Raw genomic sequence first — 25594 nt, 5'->3', positions numbered from 1 at the left:
CACTTTGACCAGGTTCGCCTGAGCTGGGGGCCTATTTTTAGTAGTCAGAATTTGTTAATTAATTCCACAATTGGCATTTGGTTGCGCTCAGCCCCTGCTGCTGGTAAAGTCTCTTTCCTTTCCCCTCTGGGAAGCAGCCTGTGGGGGAGGGGCGCTGGCTGCCACAGCTTGGGGAACTCACGGTTCTGGGGGGTCTCGCAGCCAATCCAGCTGGTCAGACTGGGTTACGCTGTGTGTCCGGTCACTGAGGTGGCCCCAGAAGCTGTTCTGTACTGTTTTTGGTTATTTAGTAGTTGTTCTGGAGGATGAACTAAAATGCACACATTGCTAAGCCGCCATCTTGGCCCAGAAGTCCAGTTGCATGGATTTTTAAAAAACTTTCTTCTAGTAATATATACATACAACCCAAAATTTCTCCTATTAACCACATTCAAGTATATGACTCAGTGGTTTTACATTCACAGTGTTGGGGTACCATCATCCCCATCCACTACCAAAACTTTGCTATCATCTTAACTAGAAACTCTGTACATTTAAATCCTTAACTTCCAATTCCCTACCCACCCCCACGCCCACCCCCACTGGCCCCTGGTAATTTACATTCTATATTTTGACTCTATGAATTTGCTTATCCTAGTTTTTTCATATGAGATCATACAATGTTCTAGTTTGCTAGCTGCCGGAATGCAACACATCAGAGAGACTGGCTTTTAATAAAAGGGGATTTGTTTTGTTAGTTCTTCAGAGGACAGGCAGCTAACTTTCCACTGAGGTTCTTTCTTACGCGGAAGGCACAGGATGGTCTCTGATGGTCTTCTCTCCAGGCCCCTGGGTTCCAACAACTTTCCCTGGGGTGACTTCTTTCTGTATCTCCAAAGGCCTGGGCTGAGCTGCGAGTGCTGAGATGAGGTATGCCAAGCTGCTAGGCTGTGCTACATTGCGCTCTCTCATTTAAGCACCAGCCAATTAAGTCAAACGTCACTCATTGCAGCAGACACGCCTCCTAGCCAACTGCAGATCTAATTAGCAACAGATGAGGTTCACATACCATTGGCTTATGTCCACAGCAACAGAACTAGGTATAAAAACCCTGGTGTCGAGGGCTGACTTTCCATAGATCGCAGCAAGGGAGCTGCTCTGCTACATATGAAACTCTGACCCAGAAGCAGGTCGTCTACGAAAGCTTTAGCACCAGGGGAATGCGGTTCCTCTCATACTGAGCAGGATTACCATGGCAACAACTATCATTCCGCCTGGGCGGGATTCTGACTTAGAGGCGTTCAGTCATAATCGAATCTAACTAACACATACAATTGTGTATTTGTCCTTTTGTATCTGACTTATTTCATGCAACATGATGTCTTCAAGCTTCAGCCAAGTTGTTGCATGTATCAGGATTCCATTCCTTATTATAGCCATATACTATTCCATTGTGTGTATATACCACATTTTGTTTATCCATTCTTCAATTGATGGGCCCTTAAGTTGCTTCCACTTTTTGGAAATTGTGCATTATGCAGCTATGAGCATCAGTGTGCAAATATCTATTCTAGTCCCTGCTTCCAATTCTTGTGGGTATATATCTAGATGTGGGATTGCTGGGTCATATGGTAATTCTATACTTCACTTTCTGAGGAACTGCCAAACTGTTTTCCACAGCAGCTATGCCATCTTCCATTCCCACCAGAAATGAATGAGTGCTCTTCTTTATCCACCTCGTCTCCAACACTTGTAATTTGTATTTTTAATTTATATGATTATTTTGTGACATGGGCCATATTTATTTTCTTACTTTTTCATTTGACAATATGTTTTTAAGAGATACCCATTCCCCCCCGATTTCCTGTGTATACATCTGCGTATATTGCTTCTAAGAGCTGCCAAGTGTTTCAGAGTATGGATTTTACCATCCATCCTTCTTGTAATGGGCCCCTAGCTGCCTCTGTCTCCCTAGAGCCAAAACAATACTTGGATGAACATCCTGGTTTGTGTCTCCTTTCCTTCCATTAGGTTTATAATTTTACTTTTACCATTTAGGCATTTAACCCCAAAACATGGGCTCTTTCTACTATTCCATTCAGTCTTCCATAAAGAAACTTGGGAGCAATTTCCTACTAAGTGTACATTTGCCCCTTGAACATACACCTCTGTTAGTCTCCCTTCCAAGCAATTATGGCTAATAGGACCAATCCCTTTCCTAAATGATTAAATCTTTCAACATCATGCACGTTGTTTTTCTTCTCATCCTTCTATCCACAGAACTTATATTAAGAAACATTTCTTAAATAAACGTCTCACCTGTTTCCCAGATCTGCCACTTATAAGCTCCACAGTGGTGGCTAAATCAAATCAAAACATTTTTCTGTCTGATAGAAGAGGTAAAAAAGAAAATAAAGGAAGTGAGAATAAAATGGTATATGAAAATTAAGTCTAAAGAAAGAAATTTAGGTTAAACACCATACCAAACAGCCAACACAGAGTTCTGCAAGACGTGACGTTATGATGAACTCCAGTGTCCACCTGCCTAGTACACATCACAGGTTTGCTAATTATCAACTATGTGACACGGTAGAGAACAAGAGAGATTGTATTAGAGATCAAGCCATTTAATCTCTCTGTGACCAGTTTCTTCTGCTATAAAATTGTGATAATCGTTCCAGATTTATGGGATTAAATCAGAAGAAGCATTTGGAGCAGAGTCTTGACTTATAATCACTTCTGAATTCCAAAAGTTAGCTATCAGCATTGGGTGTTTGCGTGCTCTGAGGGTGTTAGAGCCCAGGCAAAGAGACATTATCAAGAACTTTACTTCTCCCCTGAGGCAAACCCCACCACATTCACTTCCTTTTCTTTTATTTTAGGAAACCTTGTAAAATCCAAGAGTAAGTTCATTTTTCTATTCTTTAATCCCCTGAAGCAATCTGGGCTGAAGATATAAATGTGAAGTCTTTCTACATACAAACAGTATCGCAGCCTATGAGTAAAAGTGAGAGCATTGAGGAGGTTAGTGTAGATTGAGGCAGAAGAGGTGCCGGGACAGAACTTGAGGCCCTCCAACATTTAGAGATTGACAACCTGATAAGAAAAATACAATGGAAACCAGAAGAAGCAGCCAGTAAGTAAGGACAAAAGCTTAACTCTAGAGGGAGTGGTACTCCAGAAGCCAAAGAAGAAAACACTGAGAAGGCGGGAGTGAAAAATTACAGCAGATGCTGCCCGTTGTTAGAAAAGAGGCAGAGTCATACAGAAACACTCAGCCTCTCTTCATTCATGCCTTCTCTCCCCCATATTTATAATTCTGTTAATTAACAGGATATTTTAAAAATCACTGATAAACAAAAAAGAATAAATATATCCAAACATTGAACCCCTGTATCTTATCTGCAGTAGTAGATATGGAAACTTTGGCAGCCTAGGAAATTAGAAAAAGATATATATCCCTTCTAGCCTCCAGTGTTCAGAGCAGCTAAAAGGAAAAATCTGAGATGATGGAATAGTAGCCCATGACAAACTCTGGGATTTGTCCTATAACTATTTGTTGAAAAGCACTTTGAAAATTTATAGCTTTTTTCTTTCTTCACTTTGTATATATTTTATAATATACAATAAAAAAGTTTAAAATAAACATAGAAAAAGAACAGGCAATGTTAGTTGAAATGTTGAAACTAAGGGAACTCTAGTGTGGCTCCTACAACTCAGGAAAGGAAAAGAAAAGGGGCTCGTTTTTTTTCCCCAAATAATGGAAAGCTTGATGCTACAAAAAAAAAAAAGGATGCAATATCTTGCATTGAAGGGCATCCCTCCTGGAATCCCAGGGGAGGAAATGGCTTGTTTCTTTTTTATTGTATTTTAGGAGCAGTTGAACCACCCCAAAGTTACTTTCAAGTTCCAAAGACTTTAGCTTTCTGCAGGGGCTAGAAGGTTGTTCCTTAGCTTGCAGTTTTCATTTCCAGCTATGTTCATATTAATGCAGACTACTACTTCTTTATGTTGGCACTTGTCATTAATGATTTTGAGGAAAGTCTAACCCATATTGTAAATAGGGAAGGCCATTATCTTGGTCAAGAAGAAGAGAAAGAAGCTCAAGATTTTAAGAGATGGCATACACATTTTGAAAAGGACAGCAGGTGAATCAATTTGTAGAGAGGAAGGAAGGAAAAGGACACCAGGTTAATTTTAAATTTCAAGTCAGTTTCTCCCACTCTGTGCAAGGTGTAAGTGAAATAAAACAGGGGGCTCCAACTTTCAAAACTGCTTGCACATTTTGAAGGTGGGCACTAAAAGCCTAAGGCTCCAACAGCTCCTGGAACATATCTAGAGAAATTGTTCTTCCTGCACCTTTCACTTCCCTTAAATAACTGCACTTGGTTGTCCACAGAAAAGAGACTCTGAGTGAAACTGTCTTCATTCACTCCTCCGATTCATCCCACAAATAGTTCTTGAAATGCCTTCTCATTACAACACATTGTGCTGAGTTACAGGATTGCAAAAATACATGAAACTATCCTCAAGCATCTCATAGTCTAATAGGCAAGAAAGGCAATTAGATAAATAAATATTATCCAAGGGTGTTAGGTCCCAGGTATACATGCTAAGAACTCAATGGTAAAGAAGTCAAATGGCATTCTTGTTCACATTAAATTTACATTCAACTGGAAGGAGATGTAATCAACAAGTAATCAAATACATGCGAAGGATAATTTCAAACAATGATCATTGTTATGGAGAAAATAAAAGGGGGGTCATTTAATCCATAGTGACTGGGAAGAATTCATTTACCTCGACTGATCAGAGATGTGAGGAGGTGACATTTGACCTGAGACCTGAACAAAATGAAGCCCATCGTGCAAATATCTAGAGGAAAAGACAACAGAACAGAAAGGTCACAGGCCTCAGTGTGGCATTGTTTGAGAAAAAAAAAAAAAAAAAAAAAGTTTGGCCAGAGCCTAGTAAGCAGAGAGAAATATGAAGAAGCCATGAAAATATATTGGTATTTTATGCTGAGTGAAATGGGGATCCGTTAGAAAGTACCAAACAAGGGGGTGACGAGTTCGGGTTTATGTTTTGAGAAGGTCACTCTGTTACCCTGTAGGTAATACTGTAAAGGGGCAAGAGTAGAAGCAGTGGAGCTCCAGGTCAAGGTGGTCAATTAGGACAAGCCAACCTGAAAATAACAATCAAGCCTTTATGTTGGCAAGAGACAAAGAAAACAAGTGCCAGATCCCCCTTACCCCCTCCCACTTTTTCCCCACAAAATGCCACCAGGTGGGGGTCAATCTGATTGCAGACACATAGCACAAGTAGAAGAAATTTACTTCAGGAAACAAATAGATCTCTTTGGGGATTTTTCTATACTGTTTTTGTTTTTGTTTTTCAGAAGTGTCTGTGCGGCCCATTGGTAAGTTCCTAATTTTTCTCAATTCTGGTGATTTTCAGTCTCCTATAGGTACTGTTTTAGTTGACTAATATTGACGGAATGCAATATACCAGAAATGGGTTGGCTTTTGTAAGGGGGATTAAGTTACAAATCTACAGTTCTAAGGCCATAAAAATAGCCAAACTAAAGCATCCAGAAAAAAATACCTTGACTCAAAAAAGGCCTATGGCATCCATAATGCCTCTGTCAGCTGGGAAGTCACATGGCTGGTGTTTGCTGGTCCTTTGGCTTCTGGTTTCACCTGGCTCTCTCAGCCCTTGTGAATTCCTCTGGCTTCTGGCTTGCTTAGCATCTCTTGAGAAAGCACATGGCAATGTCTGCTGGACTCTGCATCTCCAAACTTCTGTATTTAGGGGTCTGCTCACTCTGTCGGCACTCCAAGCATCTCCTTTGGCACTCCAAGCACCTCCAAACCTCTGTGTCTATGTTTCTTCTTCCTCTGTGAGCTTCTGTCTGTCTCCAAGCATCTAAACTCCCTCAGCTCAGCCCCTGTGGGCCTTTCTAACATCCTCTGGAACATCCACCTTCTACATCTTCAAATTTCTGTGTCTTTGTCAGCTCTAAAGCAACTGTGCCTTTCCAAAATGTCTCCCCTTTTAAAGGATTCCAGTAAACTAATCAAGACCCACCTTGACTGGGTGGAGTCATTCAAAAGGTCACACCCACAATTGGGTATGTCACATTTCCATAGAAATAACCTAATCAAAAGGTCCCACCCTACAATATTGAAGCCTTAGAAGAATAAGGCTTTCCTGGAGCACCTAATAACTTCAAACCAGAACAGGTACAGTCCACAAAATACTTATATTCAATTTTACTCCCATATTACCCAAAATCCACTGAGTTCAATGAAGAATTTGTGGAAAACAAAATGTTTAATCACTAATCAAAAGAGCAAAAAACAATAGAAATGCCAACTGGGGTTGTATTTCATAGTTTACCAACCAAAGTCTTAATTAAACATTCCAAAATAATAAAGAGATAGATGGAGGTAAAATTAAGGACTTGGAAAGATAGAAAAAAAGAAGTTAAGAAACTTAAGGCATTAAATTTTAAAGTGAAGCAACCCTTAATTCATGACGGTTTTCAGTTTCCATTAGGAAGCTGAGAGAAATGAAGATGGTAAGTGAGGAGAAGTGAGTCATCTGAAGAGCCACCTGGACTGGGGCTAAAGTACAATAGCATGACTTATCAGAAGGTGTGGCCATGTGATTTTGGACATTTTACTTCTTCGTAAAATGTTATGATGTTAGTAGATCCAAGTAGGACTACTATACGAATTAAATTAGTTAAATCTCTTAGAAAAGTGCCTGGGGTCTATAAAATGGTCTCTATAAATTAATTATTATTATTCATTCTATAAAATAATTAAAGGTCCACACAAATGCATTAAAAATACTTTAAGTCTCCTCCAAGCAATCTAGGACACTCACTTGTTTCTGGTTTATTTTAAATAGTATTGAGACAAGAAAGAGCACACTGTTTTGTTATTTTTTACCGCTGTACCTTATGACTCTTGGCAGAAAAAGGTGTTTTGCTAACCCTGATTGCTACCGTGCCAGTACTGGGAATATAATTTCTTATTCTTCTTTCTGTTTTTTCCCTCCTACACTAAGAATCTCTAAGGTAGCATAAAAAAAACAAGCAAACAAAAGTTAACTACAAAGTTAATAAAAATAAATATAATTAAACCACATACCAGCATATCTTTTCCCATTATACCATAGTAGCAAAGGTGGAAAGTTCCATATTCTAAGGCAATAAGATTTAAACTAAACTTGAAGAGGCATATTAGGAAGACCTTTAGATGCATGCAAGACAAACTTACTTTTTGTGCTTGTGCTTTAGGAACTACCAAGGGAAATTCCAGAATCTTTACCATTTCTTAAAGTAATTTTTGGACACTTGAGTGCATGCAGATATTTTGCTTAATCAGCCTGTTACCAACTCCAGCTTTGCAAATATTCTTTTAATTATTTTAATATTCTGCAATCCCCTCCAATGAATCAGCATTTTTGGACATTACTGACAATTTATGGGAAGGCTTAAACATTGTGCTATTCCTTTAAACTCTACCCCACACACACCCCCAAAACAGACAAGTTAGTAGAGGAGTATTTAGATAAAAGTAATGGACAAGAAACCAACAAACCACACCAATTAATGGACTGTATAATTTGACAGAAATAGTGTACTAAATTTAGTTGCAATTACTTGTCAAGAACAAACAAGAATACAATAGTGAAAAACAGCTGGTTTTCATATGCTTTAAGCAAAGAGGAGAGTCAAATTAATGAGACTATCATAGACAAGTGGGAATTTAAATGTTTTTACTTCTTGACAGACCTCCAATGTAACCCAGTACCACCTGGGGTAATTTTTAATCCATTATAATATTTGAAAAGATAAAGGCTTAAATAAATTCCCAATGAATAATCACTTTGTTATTGAGGAAGAACTGTGGCCACGAAACTCTGCTCTTAAATCAAAACAAAGTATTTTCATATCTCAGAGTATTTTGATTCTCGATAATAACACTGGACCAGATAAGTCCTGAAACCTAGAGAGGCCAGCCTCTCCAGAACATCAGCTAGTTCCATCTCCCTACTCCATATTATTGACAGCCCCTTCCAACGCTAAAAAGTTAGAATGGCCATAGCCCAAATATCCCTTAAGAGAGGGATAGAAAGATCAGAGGTGATGGTGGAGTTATACAAGAAGGTAGGGGTTAACAAATGAGTATGGATGCTGAATCATATTGATATTTCTTTTAGTCTCCAGTGTCTTAGAGCAGCTAGAAGTGAAAACCTAAAATTGTGGAATTATAACCCATACCAAACTCTGAAATCTGTTCTACAACTAATTGTTGCACTGTACTCAGAAATTTACTGCTTCTTTGTATATATGTTATTTTTCACAAAAAAGAAAAAAAAGTCAATTGTGATGATAAAAAGAAATATTTATTCCTTCTAGCCTCCAATGTTCTGGAGGAGCTAGAAGGAAAAATCTGAGATGAGGTATGGTAGTCCATACAACAAACAAACTCTGGGATCTGTCCTGTAACTACTTGTTGAAGAGTGCTTTGAAAACTATTGCTTTTTTTCTTTCTTTGCTTTGTATATATGTTATTTACACAATTAAAACAAGTTTAAAAATAATATTAATATGATTAGGACTCCACACTTTAAAGAATAATAAATTATCACGACTATTACATAGCACATTTGAGCTCCTAAATATTTGATAGTTTATAAGGAGCAGCACTATCTACATACTGCATCATATAGGAAAATGATGAAAGAACATGAACTGTTAAGTCAAACAATCATAAATCCAACAGTAAACATTTGGAATAAATATCAGACCACTTTAATCATTAAATAAATGCTGAACAAAACTTGTGTGATATAACAACAAATATAAATTAGATGGATGAAAATAAAACTCAAGATTGTCCAGGATGTAAAAATGGATGCACAAATTTCTAGAAATAAGTAGCTGAATAACGACACATGAAATGTTAACCAAGTAAATAATATGAGAGAAAATAAAAATAATTTTTAGAAATGAACTAAGCATAGCCTGAAATATAGAAAAGAAACCAGTTTCCCAATTGTGGAGAAATAGTTGGATTATTAATAAAATAAGGTAATATATTTTAATGAGCAATGTCAATTTTATATATAAAAAATATTAAAAACTGTGGGACCAGCCAATAAGTTACTTATGTATTTCTCACTTCTTTAGGTCAGTTAGCTCACACGAGGGTGGAACTGATTCTTTCTATGGAATCTCTTAAAATTCTCCTGTGCAGAAACTGATTTTCTTTTCAAATGCCTTTCATTCCACATTTTTAAAAAATCAATTAATAAACTTTAGGATAGGATGGGATCAGTTAATAAATACTGGTTTTCAAAAATAAGGAGATGAGGAAGAAAGAATCCTGAGATAGCACATTCTTCTATTATATGATTTATCAGAGAGTTAAAGGAATAGAGAAGATAGAGAAGCAAAATGGAAGAGTGGAAGAAAAAAAAAAACTGAGAACACCGAAGAGGGTGGGAAAGTAAAGCTATCAGGTTTAAATGAGCACTGTTTTGATAAATTGCAGTTCGAAAACCCAGGTGAGGCTAGGAAGAAACTCCAATGTGTATTCATGAAATTTATGACAATTCTCTGTGCCCAAGCAGAAATGGGCAGTGTAGAATAAAATGAGTTTCTCTTGGAAAAGAGGCACAAGTATAGGCTTCACACTCAGTGGAGAAAATCCAGAAGACGTGGTCAGATCATGCCCTAAAATTCCTCCTAGTTCCTGACTTAAATATAAAACTCCCTGTTCTGGGGTTAAAACATCTAAGTTACTGGATACAGAAATTTAGGTGTTTATTCAATGTCATTTTAAAAGACCTTTAGGGAATGATTAACAATGGGTAAATATTTTGTACGCGCAACGGATTAACAAAATTTATTTGTTTGTGTTTCAGTTAAAGCACCTTCACCAAGTAAGTTCATTATATTTTTTGTAAATTTTCATACGCAATGAGCTAATTCATGATATATGGAACTTTCATTAACTGACAAGTTTTCTTTTTCAATGGTGCAAAACCTAACATTTTACTGAATTGTTGATAATGCCTTTGAAGTTTAACCCCACTGAACATACAACTGACTTGCCAATATCGAAAAAAGAAGGTTCATCCAGGGAAAAATTACATACCGAGAAATTTTTGATGAGGTGAACTGAAAGCAGGTAAAGAATGCTAGTCAGAGAAATAAAGAGGCAAAAGCAAACAAGAAAAGAATCATGAAACGAAATCGTGGAGAGTAAAATGTGAACGCAACCTCTTATGCAGCATCCTAAAGTATTATAGAGGCTGGACAGTAGATAAGGAGGTGATATTTTAAAATGAGACTCAGGATTTCCAAATTATTCATATATCATTAGAGTGAAGAAGGGAGTTTTGCAGGGACAGAAAACAGATCAGAGGTTACCAGGGGAAGGGGGAAGGGGATTGTATGTTTGGTGGATATACAGTATTTGCAAATGAAATTTTAGAAAAAGAGTTTTTAAAAGTGTAAAATGTAATTTACCTTGACCCCATGCCACTCCACATTATGATCATTTAGCCATGTACACGTGGAACCCATATATATCTTTCCTTCCACTCTGTTTGCAATATCTAGACCATGGTTTAATTCATAATAATGCTCAAGCAGTAATTGTTGAATAAGTTAATTTAAAAGCAGTTGAAGGGTGGTGCAACTGTGGCTCAGTGGCAAGAACTCTCACCTGCCGAGCTGGAAACCTGGGTTCAATTCCCAGAGGCTGCTCATGCCCCCACCCTTCCCCCACCCCAGAAAAAAACGCAGTTGAATGCATGTGCAAGTTGTCTCTCAGTTCCAACGAGAGGTCAGCCTATGTGCCAGTACTGATGAACTGCTGCGAAGTGTTTTGCTAAATTTATCCCCGGGCTCAAAAAAAAATTGGAGAGTAAAATATAAGAGGCAAAGTTAGTAGTAGCAAGGTGAAAGAAACTGAGTTTTCCAAGATCTTGCATTATTACTTCTCCGACTAGACTGTCACGGGAAAGGAGAAATGCTCCTCTCTTCTATCTCAGCTAATAGAGGGTTTGAGATAAGGAGACAATCCTGCTTGGGAAGGCGGTCAGTGGTAACGCTCTCCACGCTCTACGAGGGAAAAACGGAGTCATTTCTTTGTCCTTATAGAAGAGGATAAGATCCAACCCACAAAAGCAAGCTTCTTTCAGGTTCCAACTTCCAGTTTCCTTTACTTTCCCCAACGACTGGAACGTTGCTCCTCTCTCTGGCATTTTTCATTTCCATCCACATTCATCTTATTCAATCCCTCTCCTTATCTATGTTTCAGAATCTATTATTAGTGATTTTGAGGCAAATACAAATCATATTGGGATTAAAGAGGAAATAGTAACATTTTTGAGGTCCATGTCAAATAAAGAGCAATACTGATGGTATTTAAAAACTTAAAATATTAGGTAAATGAATTGGTAAGAAAAAATGAAATCAAATATGATTGCAAATATTTGATGCTGAAGTTTCTCATCAGTACTCCTGAACTTTGTAGTGTGGAAGGAAGTAAAAATAATAATAAGAAGAAGAATAGGATTTCATCTACCAAAATCCCTTGCAGGTGCAACTCCACTTTATTGAAAATGTGGATATTAAAAATGCCCAAAGTGTAATCGTTCCTAAAAAAAATGACAATACAGATCTTCCTTCTTAATTCACTGCCAAAGAATAACTCTACTTAATTGTCCCAACAAAATAGTATGGGTGGGAACTTTTGGATTCACTCCTTTGTCCATTCAGTAAGTATTTCCTGCATGTCACACCTGTGCTCACACTATGCCAAGTAGTGGCTACTCAAAGAAAAATAAAAACAGGGTGCATAGGTGGTTCAGTGGTAGAATGCTCGTCTTCCATACAGGAGACCCAGCATTGATTCTGGGTCCAGGCACCAAAAAAAAAAAAAAAAAAAATAGGGTCCTTGCTCCTTACAGAGCTCATAATGTAATAGGCAAGAGAGACGTATAGACTGAAAACAATAGCTTGATAAATGCTACAGGTCATAGCAGAGTAAATTAGGGCCAGATCCATTCTGTTCTAGGCTCTCCTAAAAATACTCAAAAGAATTACGATCTGAGTCTTCGAGAATGAGGAGGAAGTATCATGATAGATTTTTATTTTAGTACCATAACTTGGAAACAATGATGAGAATGTGTTGGAGAGAACCAAAGATCACGGGCAGGAATACAAGTTAGGCTGGGAGTAATTCCAGGAATACAGTGAACTATCAGTTGCCTGGGTTGCTTTTGCTAATACTGGATCCTAAGATGTCCAGCTATGAACTATCCATGTTTGTTTTCCTTCTTTCTTTTCCCTACCATACTAAGATTTTTGTTAAATTGTAAGAAATTTTAACAATGAGTAACATAAAAATAATAGATTCAGCCAAACTAGAAAACAATAATTTTTCCCTACTTGACTCATACCAGCAGGAGTGGAAACTGTGGGGCACTAAGTATTTAGATATTAAAGCTCAGTTTGAAAAATAAAATAGGGAGATCCTTCGTCTCCTAGCAACCAAGCACACTCACTTATTTGTTTTTGTATTTTAGGAATCGCCAAGAAACCTGTCAGTAAGTTATTTCCCTGGATCTCAATTTGTATACTTTCGACAAAGTGCATGAAGACCATTATAATATCATTTTGCAAATCGTAATATTTCTATTCCCCAATCTAGGTTCCTTATCCATTAATCAGAACGTTTAGACTGTAACAGTTTGCAGAAGAGTTTCATGCTCTGGCTAACTAAAAGAAACACGCAATAAAAATTAAAACTTGCATCACTATAAACTGGAATCTGCACAACATTTTATGTAAGAGAATCCAGTTTGAGAGATAAGAAAATGGAGGTAAAAAATTAAGTTGAAATGTTTAAACAACTTACAACTTTCCTAAAAACTTTTCCACCTTCTGCCCATAGTAGACAAGAATATAAGGCAGCTAAAGGAATGTACCTGCTTTGGCAGAGGTCTCAGTAGATGTTCTCCAATAAAGGGCACTAAAATCTGCAAAATTGGGTCAGCTTTTAAAATGAGCTTTCACTTAAGTCTCAATTTCTTTATTCGGAGGCATCCTCCAGAAAGTACACAAATGAAAACATTTGCTTTAATCCAGGAAACTTACTGTAATATCACTGATATCACCCATGTCTTAGACAAATTATATTTATTTACTTTCTTGTTTTATCTTTGTATCTTAAAAGGTTCTGAAACATCTGTCCGTAAGTTCTGTTCATCTTCTGAATTAAAGTATGCTGATGACTGGATGATATGAGTTAAGAGAAATTCTGTCCTAATCATTTGCAATTCTTAATATCAAACATAATTTAATCTTGAATTCAAGGTGGTAATCATAAAAATAGGCAAGTCAAAAAAAAAGAAATGAATTGAGGAGAAGGGAATTCAAAGGAAAATAATTCTGCTAAGTTCTTAAGTGCTTTTAACTCACAGCCAAAGGTAAGAAATATAAGTTAAATAGGCCCGAGAGAGAATATTTACTTCTTTTTTCCACAAAAGTAAAGTATAAAATCATCAGATTGGGTAGGGAAAAAATGTGGTTAGGATAAGTAAGATTTAACCAAATTGCAATCTCAAATATCCGTGTAGTCAGTATAGACCACCATGGGACATTTGTAGATTGGCATAGCTAACATGAACACAAAAGAAAATTGCTAGAATAAACATTAATCATTAAATAAATGCAAAAATTATAACCTCAGTAATTTATAATTTAATCTTATTAGATGAACAGATTAAACTAATGGTGTTGAAGTTGTAAAGAAACAAATATGCTTTTCTTCAGACAGGTGACAAGACTTAAAAATGTTTAACCAGTAGTGACACATTGAACGTAACCACAGAAAATATTACAAAAAAAAAAGTTGTGCCAAGCTCTTTGCTGCAGAGCTAAATGTTCTAACCAAAATTTAGGAAAGGTCCTAAATAGCTAATTTCAGAGGAATAGCTTGGCTAATAATATAATAAAATCCTGTATTTAATAATAGATGGCAGTTGTTTATGTGTAAATTAGCTTTTGCTGAATCAACCAGTAAATAACTTGGGTTTTTTTCTCGATATAGATGCTTTAATCTGAAGAGCCTAGAATCAGTTCCTTCAGTGTTATCTTTTTAAATTCTGTTATGCAGAACATGATCTTATTTTCATTGACTTACACTCCCACTTCCAACCATCCCTCACTCAATTTTTGTGACAGTGAAAAGTCTATTAATTTAAAAGGGGGGAAATGAAACACAGGCCAAAGAATTTGGGGATTGTACCAATTTTCTTATTCAAGATAACGTAGAATACCTGAGATAAAGGAAGAGAAAGAAGGAAAGTGAGAGAGAAGGAAAAGAGAAAATAAATACAGTAATATTAAACAGGACAGGCAAGGTTAAATAAGCAGGAATTTTCCACTTTCTGAAAGGTTTCACGAGGAAGAAAAAGAGAATGACTGTGTGTGTGTGTGTGTGTGTGTGTGTGTGTGTGTGTGTGTGAAATATATGGTGGGTGGCTAAACAAAGGTCCCTCAAAGATTCTTTCTCATCCTAGGACTGCATATTTGTTGTCTGACTTTACAATAGCAAAAAACTGGTGCTTCTTGCACAGTTTTTCCAAAAATTGCCCCAAGGGAAAAATTAACAGTGCTTAAGTTCAATAATAGGCTAATTTAATGAGCTAATGTTTACTTTTTTGTGCATTTTAGAAAAAGCTGTACCACCCACCAGTAAGTTTATCTTCTTACTTATAAAACTAGAATACACTGGACTAATATAGTTACCATAAGATTTCATTAACAAATTTTTCATTTGCAGGAGATCAAAAAGCCAATAATTTTAGAGTTATTGGTGATTACTATGTAATTGAGTCCCATTGATTTGTACTAGAAATAAACTGAGAGCTATTGTTATTGTATCAGGAGAACTAATTTGTCTCCTGAAAAAAAATCAAAATGCTCATATTAGGACAGTCAAAAATATCAATGTTTTAAATGAAATGAATTGGAATCAGGGAAAGGAAATCAGTCACAGAATTAAAGGAGGGGGAGGGATGAAGGAAATCATAAAAGCAACATCTAAACTTTATACACGGAATACACTAAGTGTCATTAAAAGGATAGAAAATAGAGGAGGAGGTGAATTCAAGAATGGGTTAATACACCTACTGTATTAGTTAGGGTTCTCTAGAGAAACAATCAACAGGGAACACTCGCAAATATAAAATTTATGAAAGTGTCTCACGTGACCGTAGGAATGCAGAGTCCAAAATCCACAGGGCAGGCTGCGAAGGCAATGACTCCGATGGATGGCCTGGATGAACTCCACAGGAGAGGCTCACCAGCCAAAGCAGGAATGGGGCCTGTCTCCTCTGAGTGCTCCTTAAAAGGCTTCCCATGATTGGATTTAGCATCACTAATTGCAGAAGACACTCCCCTTTGGCTGATTACAAATGGAATCAGCTGTGGATGCAGCTGACTGATCATGACCTAATCCTATGAAATGTCCTCATTGCAACAGACAGGACAGCGCTTGCCCAATCAGATAAACAGGTACCACAACTTGGCCAAGTTGACACCTGTCCCTAACCATGACACCTACTTTTCTGCTACTACTTCCAAATTAAAAAGCCAAAGTGATAGTCTAGTACCTTTGTGTTCTAGGAAAACTAGAAGCTGAAACAACACAAAGATGTATTTTGAGGTAGATCTAAGGTAGTAGATCAAACCACACTCCCTTAATTATTTTTGCTTGTTTTTCAGAAGCTGCTGGAAAAATGCCCAGTAAGTTATTATTCTGAGTGCAGGAAGTGGAAAATGAAGGTCTCTGGGTAGATAAATCTGGATATGACATAATTAACTTTGCAAACCTCAGTGTCATTCGTCACTTCCTCTGGTCCCCTCATATTAGTGGGTCTTCTTAGAGATAACTGACAATTTTCAGGAAAGCGTATATGCACTTACTATAAAAGTAAGTAACACAGAACAAATAAAAGTCTTTTTCAAACCAAAATATAGTAGGAATCTCCAAAGAAGATAAGTCCAGTTTTGCAAGAAGAGTAAAGGGAGATGGGTAAAGTTTTAAATGCTGCAAGATCATAACACTTTCCTAAAATATTTCCGTTTTCTCTTTGCCCAGGGTTATGAGAGGTAGGGCGTACAAAAGAATAGCCTCTCTCGCTGGGAAAAGAGCTTTCTCTTCCTTAAGGCTCTTAACCTATCTGCCTATTCTTAAAACAAATATTTTCTCCAATTTGTGGTTTGTCTCTTGACTTTGAGATGCTTTTTTTTCCATAAGGAAAACGTTTATTTGTATACAGTTAAATATAATATACATCTGTCTTTTTTCCAGTGTCTGGGTTTCCTGTATTGTTTAAGAAAATTTCCCTTAGACTGGGGTTATAATTTTCTTCCAATATTTTTATTGTTCTACCTTTTACCTTTTAGATGTACATCTTTGAATGTTAGCTAAAAAAAAAAAAAAGTTACCCTCATATAAAAAAACTCAAACCAAACAAAACCCAAACCAAGAATATACTTGAATTTTTTCCAATGTAAAAATGGTTGAATAAATATTTATTCACCTATACAGTGGACTACTATAAATTATCAAAGAGAATGAGTTAGATCAACAAATATGGACCCGAAGACATGGCCATGAATACCATTAAGACAAAAAAAAAGCAAATTGTAGAGTTATGTATATGAAATAAATACATTTTTATTAAAAAAAAAAAAAAAAAAAGAATAGCCTCTCTCCGCAGAGGTCCTTCCAATAGAACACTAAAATTTCCAGGATTAATCAGCTCTTAAAATGATCTTTCATTAAAAAAAAAAAATCTTTCATTAAACACAAATGGTGTCAACTATTTTCAAATTCCCTTGACAATTCTTTTTGGAAGCACCCTCTGAATATGCATGAGTGACAAATTTGTTTTAACTCACAAATCTAGAGAAATGTCTTCATTTGATGTATTTTCACAAACTAAACAGTACTCAAGCCTTTGTTTTTCTTTCTTTTTTTAAAGGACATGCATCATCCATCAGTAAGTTCCATTTCAAATGCTAAATTCCATAGAATGCAAGTTAATTTAGCTCCCTATTGCTGTTACAGTGTCAACGATGTGAAAGGTCAATGCTAACATTCCTCTATACTTTATCTGTGGGATACAGACAGGTAATTGATGATACTGTGACAGATTAAGAAACAACAATTAATAGATTATTCAGTGTATGAGAAACACTATCATTAGCAAACCAGTTCTTGATACTGAATCCCAAAATGACAATTATAAGCATAACTAAAGTTAGTAAGAGTGTAATAAGGAGAAGGGAAAGTAAATGGTATGACTTCTTGCTGTGCCCAAAAATGGTATAAACCTATTGCAAAGGGTGAGGAGTAAAAGCTTAAATGAGCTAGAGGAAAACTATTTGCTTTGCTCTTCCACCAGACTCAAGGAGCTCTAACCCTAATCGTTCAGATCTTCTCTTACAGCACAACAGAGAAGAAATGATAGATAAATGCTAGTGCAAGTTTGGCCCACCAAAAATGTTTGTGTCATTTTATAGGTCAGCAAGCTTCCTATTAACAAATGGTTGAATAACAAGTACAGTTAATGTACACCACAGAAAACCCAAAAATAAATGGCATATTTAGCCTCAATAACCACTAATACATTCAAATTTTAACTACTGTGATATATTTCTTAATGTATAATACATGGGCATAAATAACATCAATGATGATGTAGTAAAAAAACATTTCTACATATGTTTCTAGATTTTCAGGTAAGTGACAATAATTAATATTTTATGTACTTTAGCCCATACCACCAAACTGAACATTGCTGAGAATATAAAACAAAGGAAAACAAAAATAATTTTTAGGAATATATTTACAACTAAGTATATATCATAGCTGAAAACTAGAAAAGAGTCTAGAGGCCTATTTGGAAGAATTGATTGGTAAACAATAATACACCACACTATATAATTAGAACTAACAATTGTTTTTTCTCTAAATTAGGATTTGCTGAACCAATTGGTAAGTTATTTTTTTCTGTTTCTCAATAATTGGATCTTTTAGCTTAAATAACAGTCTAAATTTATTCCTTCAGTTTTTAATCATTTCTGTAGACCCTGATATTAGTTGCTCCCAAGCCAATTAAAAAGCAGTCCCCATTAAATTTTTCAAAAGAAAAATCAGCTGATGAACAAAAATAATTTTTTTGAAAACTGTTCAAAAGACTCTAGGACTGGGGTGCACAGGTGGTTCAGTGGTAGAATGCTTACCTTCCATGCAGAGACCCAGGTTCGATTCCCAGACCATGCACCCAAAAAAAAAAAAAAGACTCTAGGATTGGAGGTAGGCAGTGTGTCTTACTGCTTTTATAATTTCTATGGGGAAGAGACTTGAAACCAATACTAATCTTGAGTACAGATTTTTTTTCTCTTTCTCTCCACACAAAATGAATGTCTACTCTTAAATGTCATATAGTTACCTATATTTTCTTGAGGAAAAAAATCAAATGTTAATCCTAGCAGATGTTGCATGTAAATTGTTAGTAAGTAATGACTACAGCTCAGATGATTAAGATTTTTGTAACTTTAGCTCTGCTGTTTTAACTTTTACATACAGTTATGGTTATTAGCCCATTGTAAAAATATAAATTTTTACTTTTAAATTTTGTTTTTATTATTTCTTTATCACTGTTTATCATACAAACATTGGTTTCATAATGTAAATATTATAATTGAACAAATTAAATGTCAAATTTTTTGTTATCATAGTTCATATTAATAGTGGGGCTTTCAGGTGTTTAGAGATTTCTTTGGTTAACATTCGGTGCAGAAGTACTAAATGGTGTAGAGCTCTAGAGTTAAATTTTAAAGGATTCCCTAATATGTATACTATCTTTTTATCTGAAACAATAAATAAACTATGATCTTGAAAAAAAGAATCTAGGGTTAGTCATAAGTTCTTAATCAAATAAATGAAGGGCAACTGAGAAAGACAACTAAGAAGAGAGTGGGAAATGAAAAAAATGAAGAGGAAGTAAAAGGAAAGAAGCAGACTCTTTTTGACAGTCTCTGCTAACTCTCACAGCCCATTGGGAGGCTGGTGGAAATGAATTCATTCATTTACAAAAAGAATGGACTCATTTATAATATGTATGCATAAAAACTATATAAATCTGAGTTATACAAATATTGGGAAAAACAAAGTAATGAGCTTTTTAATGAAGAGTCCCAAACCAAAGTTTCTTAGCTGGCAGGGATTTATAGAGGGGAACCAATAGCAAAAGGGTAAGCAGACTGTGGCCCATTCAGTTTAAGAATCTAAGAAGTAACAGTGCTTTATCGAGTCCTGAAACTTGTATCTTACATTTCTCATAAATGGACTATGTTGCTGGAAATCACAGCAGCAAATTAACTGATGCAGAAATGTTTGTTCTTCTTGAGTGTCGTTTTTTAAGACTCCCCAAGGAAATAAGTTGTACGCTTAGAGCTAAGACAAAAAAGTAATTGTTTGTGCTTTTTTATTTTAGAAATAACCTCACAAATTCCTAGTAAGTTGATTACCTTATTTATAATTCTATTGTTAAGTTTATTGCTGTACACACAGGACTATTATTAAGTTTTATAGTCGTTATTGTTTCTGTAAAGGAAAAACCAAGAATTTTACTGTTGTTGAATATCATCTTGAAATGAAACCCAAATGATTTATAGAAAAGAGAAGTTCATTGAATACTGATCAGGTCGAATGACTTGCCAGTAACAAAAAAGAATGGGGATAAAAATGAGTTGAATCTTGGGGGTGCGATGGTGGCTCAGTGGCAGAATTCTTGCCTGCCATGCAGGAGACCTGGGTTCGATTCCCAGTGCCTGCCCATGCAAAAAGGAAAAAAAAAAATAGCTGAATCTGAGAAAGAAAAGTACAAGGAAGGGGAAAATAAATTTTTAAAAAATACTTTAAAGAGTCCTTGAAATCATATACACAGGAACCAAAAATTGAACTGGGATCCTGGACAACAATTAAAGTAACTAAAATGGAATGGACTATACATATGTTCCTTCTAAAATAAAGAAGTTAATAGAATATAATCAGATAGGTATGAGATTACAAATGAAATGGAAAGAGGAATCCTAAAAAAATAAAAGATAGATGAGGTAAGAAAATGAAACAGCCAAGTTCAAAAGAAACAAACTCACTATAGTCTACCTTGATGAATAGAAGAAACAAGTAGAACTACCATCAACCCAATTCATATTAACAAAATGAGTTCTACTTATAAGGAAACTATTTTTCAAGAAATAACAGATCACATTAGCTTAGATTCTGTTCTAACTGAGCACAAATGTCTAAAAATTGTCAGATACTGTAGACTAAATTTTAGGAAAGCAGACTTCTAAATTTCTACTTAGAAACCTAGAAGATTGCTATACCTATGAGAAATCATGATCCCTCAATAAAAGGAAAAAAGAAACTAAGAATATTGGAGGAAGGACAGACCATTTGGCCAAAAATATCTAAGATTTGTTGATGGTGGGCATCATATACGTAAGACTCAGACAATGTTGGTTCCAAGCCTGATGGGGACAAAGAAACATTCACAAAGTTGTATAAACTAAACGTTCTCCAGTTTCCTCCACGTGCCATCTCCCTCCATTCACCATTTGGGGAAGAATGAGAAATATTATGTCCACTCCAAGGGCCATACCTCAAGAGACGCTACTCAAACCAGCCATGACCAGACCACTTGCACCCCCTGCCCTATACTGAAAATTCTAAGTTGCAAGGTTTTATTTCTCATACCTTCTTCACTTCTCCATTCAGTGCCCTTGCTCACAGAGAGTACTGGAAGAAGCCTGAAGCAAAGAGGCTTCCAGAGCTTTGCCTGGAGAAACAGGAAAGAAAAAAAAAAAAAAAAGCATAAGAGCAAATAAAAACACTTTACAGGGCTGGAGCCAAGGCTCAGTGGCAGAATTTTTACCTGCCATGCTGGAGACCGGGGTTTGATCCCCGGAGCCTTCCCATGCCAAAAAAAAAAAAGAGAGAGAGAGGGAAACATTTTGCAAAGATATAGCTTTTAGTTCTTACTTACTCTGGCAGAGATGACACAAAAAAGTCTAGAAAAGGAGAGTAAGGTTTTCTAAATTTGCTGACTCAGTTTTAAAGCACATATAATATCAAGCTTTGAGATACAGAATTTCAAAAGAAAAGAACCAACCGAAAAAAAAAAACCTCAAAGATAATTGCCCCATATAACCGAGTTACCAATAGCACTACTTTGGAAATCATTTTGACATTATCTTTACACTGGAAATATGCACATGTTTGATCTGACAATCCAACTACCAGACATTTATTCTACAAAACAGTATCTGATGCTGCTGCCAAATCCTGAACCTTTTTTTTGAGGGGGTGATGGTTGTTCTGCAGTGAAACTCAGGTTGCTGTTTGGCTTCCTCCACTGCTACTTTAGGAGTCTGCCTTCTCTAGTCTGCTAAATAGCCACTCTTCCAAAGTTTTGTTGCTGTTATCTTCCCTCCTGTTCTCTGTTTATTTGTAAACTTATGCTTTAAGAAACAATGATAAAATTGTCTTTACTGTTGTTTTAGTGGAGTTTCATCTAGCAGGTGCATGTGTTCAATCTACCATTTATATTTGGAAGTTCTATACTTTTTTCATTATGTAGCTCTTCTCAATGGTGAACCCTTTTCTGTTTCACATATTTGTCATTTCTTCCACCAGAATCTAAATCTCCCTAACGTTGATGTTAAAAGATTGAAATATTTATAAAAAGATATCTAATAAGCAAGAGAAAATTGAGATAATGATAATTTTTGAAGTTTGCTTTCTTTTTCTTTCTTTCCTAACATACCTATTAGCCAAATAGTACCTTTGACCCTTCACTGGGATGTGGGGGCTGGAAAAGGAATTAATAGAACATATGCTTGATGTTTAATACTTTGTTCACTTTCTTATATACCTGTCAGTTGTTTGGGTAGTGAATCAAAGTATAGGAGATTAAATGAATGGATCTTAAACTCTATATCTGAGGCAAGTTTTTACCTGCTTAGATGCTATGGATTTGGTTCCAAAAGAGGGTTGGACTGGCTAAGCTAATATTGGAGAAAATAGTCTTTAAGTCAAAAACAGTTATGAGGAACAAAGATGGTCATTATAAAGGGGACAATTCAACAGGAAGATGTAACAGTTATAAATATATATATACACCTAACAGCAGAGCCCCAAAATAAATAAAGCAAATACAACCAAGTAAACTAGAGTTTACCGAAAAATAAGAAACAGGAAGAATGGGGAGTTATTGCTTAGCAGGTACAGTTTCTCTCTGGTTTGATGAAAAACTTTTGGAAATAGATAGTGCTAACGTTTACACAGCATTGTGAATTTAATTAATGCCACTGAATTGTACACTTAAACATTATTAAAATGCCAAATTTTCGCCTGCCATGCTGGAGACCTGGATTTGATTCCTGGTGCCTGGTCATGCAAAAAGAAAAAAAAAAGCAGCCAAATTTTGTGTAATTTTTATTTTGCCACAAGAGAAAAAAAGAGAGAGTAGGTACTGCTGTTAGGTTAAAACAGAAAATCCTAAAAACCCAGCTCATTACATCAAACCAAGTGACTGGGCGGTGCAACAGTGCTCAGTGCAGAATTCTCACCTACCATGCTGGAGACCAGGGTTCGATTCCCGGTGCCTGCCCATGCAAAAAAAAAAAAAGTGACTTCAAAATTTGGATTGTTCTCTTAAGAGCTAATTTATGCTGTTTTGGCTGCTGTGCATTGATTGTAAGTGGTTAGTGATCTGAAAAACATAATTAAAATGTTTCCTTTGGTTCCTTTCCTACGTTATTTCCATATTTTCCTAGTAAGTTATTTGGCTTTCAATTTCAGTGTCCTCCAATTTGTTTGGTAGACTCTTTCCTAAACTTGCTGTATATTCACTTCTTGATTGAGATAACGATGAGGCTTATGTACTGTATAATATTTTGTTTCCAATTAATTCAATGTCCCCAAAAATTATGGGTGATTTTTTTCAAATAGGATAAAAAAGGAAAAAAAAGAGTAAGTTCTAAGATTGATAGAGTGGCTCTTTGGTAGAAGGGAATGTAGGAGAGGAAGATGGAGAAGAAAAGGAAAGATTGAAGAAAACCTGTTCTAATTTCAGCCCAGGAAATGAAGTTTAAATATGTGACTCCTAGGGAGCAGAGACAAAACAGTATGCATAGGAAGAGAATTGGGGGAAGGAGGCAGGGAAAAGGAAGTAATTCTGAGCACCTTGTAAGTGCCAGCAATTGAAGTGGATATAATTTTTTAAATCACAAGAATTCTATGAGATACATATTAGTTGGCAAATTTTAAAGGTGAGAAAATTGAGGCTTACTGAAGTCAAAGGCACGTCGAAATTAAGAAATAAAACCAAGATTGAACTTAAAGTTGCATGAGTACATTTAAATACCTGTCTCTTAAAAATACTTACGGGGTGGGCCACAGTGGTTCAGCAGGCAAGAATGCTTGCCTGCCATGCCAGAGGACCTGAGTTCGATTCCTGGTGCCTGCCCATGTATAAAGCAAAAAAAATTGTTAAAAACATTTATGGTATTTCAAGAGTACATGTCTTTAATTTAAATTCTTCTTATGCTTCTTTATATAATAGTTAGCTGTTTTTAAGTTGCCTATTCATATGCTCTTAGTTCTTTCTCAGATTGGTTTCCTCTCTCCTTCTTGGTGCTTTACAAGTATCCCTTCTCTGTTCCAATATTAACTTTTTGAGACTTTTAGACTTTGAAACTATCTTCTCCAAATCTATTAAGCATCTCTTAAATCTGTCTATGATATACTTAGTTGAACAGAAATATTTCATTTAGATGTGGCCAAATATGGCAGTTTTTCACATTATGATTTGGGCTTTGGGAGTTCCACAAAGTCCTTTCCCACACCCAGGGTCATAAAGGTGACTTTTTCTTCCATTACCCTAGCAGTTTTAAGTTTTCACATTTAGGTCTTTAATTTATCTGTTCATGCTATTTCCAGTGTACCAGGCTGACCCCATAAAGACAGATTGTCCCTTTCCAGCAGACTGTCCTTCCATAGGGGAAGAGACCACACTTCTCGAAGATTTTCACTCTTAGACAGTCTGAGAGGAAAAAAAGGAGAGGAGTGGCACTTCCTCCTCAGGATCTTGTGGTGTCTGTAATGAGTTCTTCCGACTCAATGCAATTACTGCTTAACATGACTGACTGCTCTACTAAACTGTTAAGTCTTCAGAGGAGACCATGCCTAGAACATGGTAGACGTTTGCTAAATACATGTTTTAAAATTGGAGGAAGAGTATCTCCTCTCATTTCTGCAAAGCTTGTGAAGGTATAAAGATGAAGTTAAACAAATATGGATTCCACTATGAGATTACATTGACTTCATCAGTGACTGCCAATAAATTAATAATGTTCTCTGCCTCACAGAATATTAAAGACAGCTAAATAGAAGACAAAGAAATAAAGAAAGGATGATAACTAATGAACAAGTCAAGGAAGGTCTGATTCTAATGAGTGTTCACTGTCCTTAGATGATAGTGTTAAAGCAGTCAACATGAAAATTTAAAGACAGAATAACATACTACATAGATACCCATTGAAGTATGGTCTCTGGGGATTTGGTGATTTAGGTACAAATCCAGACTCCATCATTTAAAACATTTCTGATCTTGGACAATCTATGCCCAGTTCTTTCAAGGATTAAATGGATATAATAATAGCCACCTCAATAGGACTTCAGTGGGGATTAAAATAGTTAAATCACTGGAACAGTTCCTGAGGAAGTGGTAATCAATTAGTTATACCAAACTGTTGTAATTATTTGTATTTAAAAAACATTATATTTAAAATTTTTAATCTTCATTTATTTCTCTTTTATTATAGGAAGAGATGAGAGAGGCAAACGTAAGTTCCTTTCCCATGATCCACTCTAGAATCATTTCACTTTTTTTTTTTTTTTACATTTTTTAAATTAGAGAATTTGTAGAATTTACAGAAAACTTATACGTAAGATACAGGGTCCCCATATACAGAAAACTCATACATAAAATATTCGGTCCCCATAAACCACCCTCCCATTAACACTTGCGTTGCTGTGGTAACATGTTACAATTCTTGAAAGCATATTTTATAAGTGTACTATTAACTATAATCCATGGTTTATCTTAGGGTTCATTGTTTGTATAGTGCAGGTCCGTAGGATTTTTTAGTGACATATATACAACCTAAATTTCCACTTTTAACTACATTCAAATGTATTATTCAGTGCTGTTAATTATGTTCACAGTAATGTGTTACCATCACCACCATCCATTACTAAAATTTTCCACCCATCCCAAATGGTAACTCTGAACATTTTAAGCCTTAACTTCCTATTCCCTACTCCCACCCCATTCCCTGGTAATCTGTCTTGTAGATTCTGACTCTGTGAATTTACGTCTTCTAATTATTTCATATCAGTAAGATAATACAATATTTGTCTTTTTGGCTTTACTT

At 35.8% G+C, this 25594-nt stretch overlaps 1 protein-coding gene across 1 annotated transcript in view; it reads left to right on the top strand.

Annotated features, from left to right (window-relative positions):
* The first annotated feature begins 5043 nt into the window (after window positions 1–5043).
* Window positions 5044–25594, top strand: part of LOC143684448 (uncharacterized) — a 32337-nt gene continuing 11786 nt past the window's right edge. Inside the window, exons 1-10 of the mRNA XM_077161425.1 lie at window positions 5044–5398; window positions 9922–9939; window positions 12595–12615; window positions 13245–13262; window positions 14747–14767; window positions 15800–15820; window positions 17065–17082; window positions 18063–18080; window positions 19585–19605; window positions 24983–25003. Of these exons, the coding sequence (XP_077017540.1) occupies window positions 15814–15820; window positions 17065–17082; window positions 18063–18080; window positions 19585–19605; window positions 24983–25003 (85 nt within the window). The 5' untranslated portion in view covers window positions 5044–5398; window positions 9922–9939; window positions 12595–12615; ... (1 more) ...; window positions 14747–14767; window positions 15800–15813. The remainder of the gene's footprint in view (window positions 5399–9921; window positions 9940–12594; window positions 12616–13244; window positions 13263–14746; window positions 14768–15799; window positions 15821–17064; window positions 17083–18062; window positions 18081–19584; window positions 19606–24982; window positions 25004–25594) is intronic.

This window comes from Tamandua tetradactyla, chromosome 5 (assembly GCF_023851605.1).
Source record: "Tamandua tetradactyla isolate mTamTet1 chromosome 5, mTamTet1.pri, whole genome shotgun sequence".
In the NCBI taxonomy this organism is placed as follows: Eukaryota; Metazoa; Chordata; class Mammalia; order Pilosa; family Myrmecophagidae; genus Tamandua; species Tamandua tetradactyla.
This window is presented reverse-complemented; position numbering and strand designations above follow the sequence as displayed.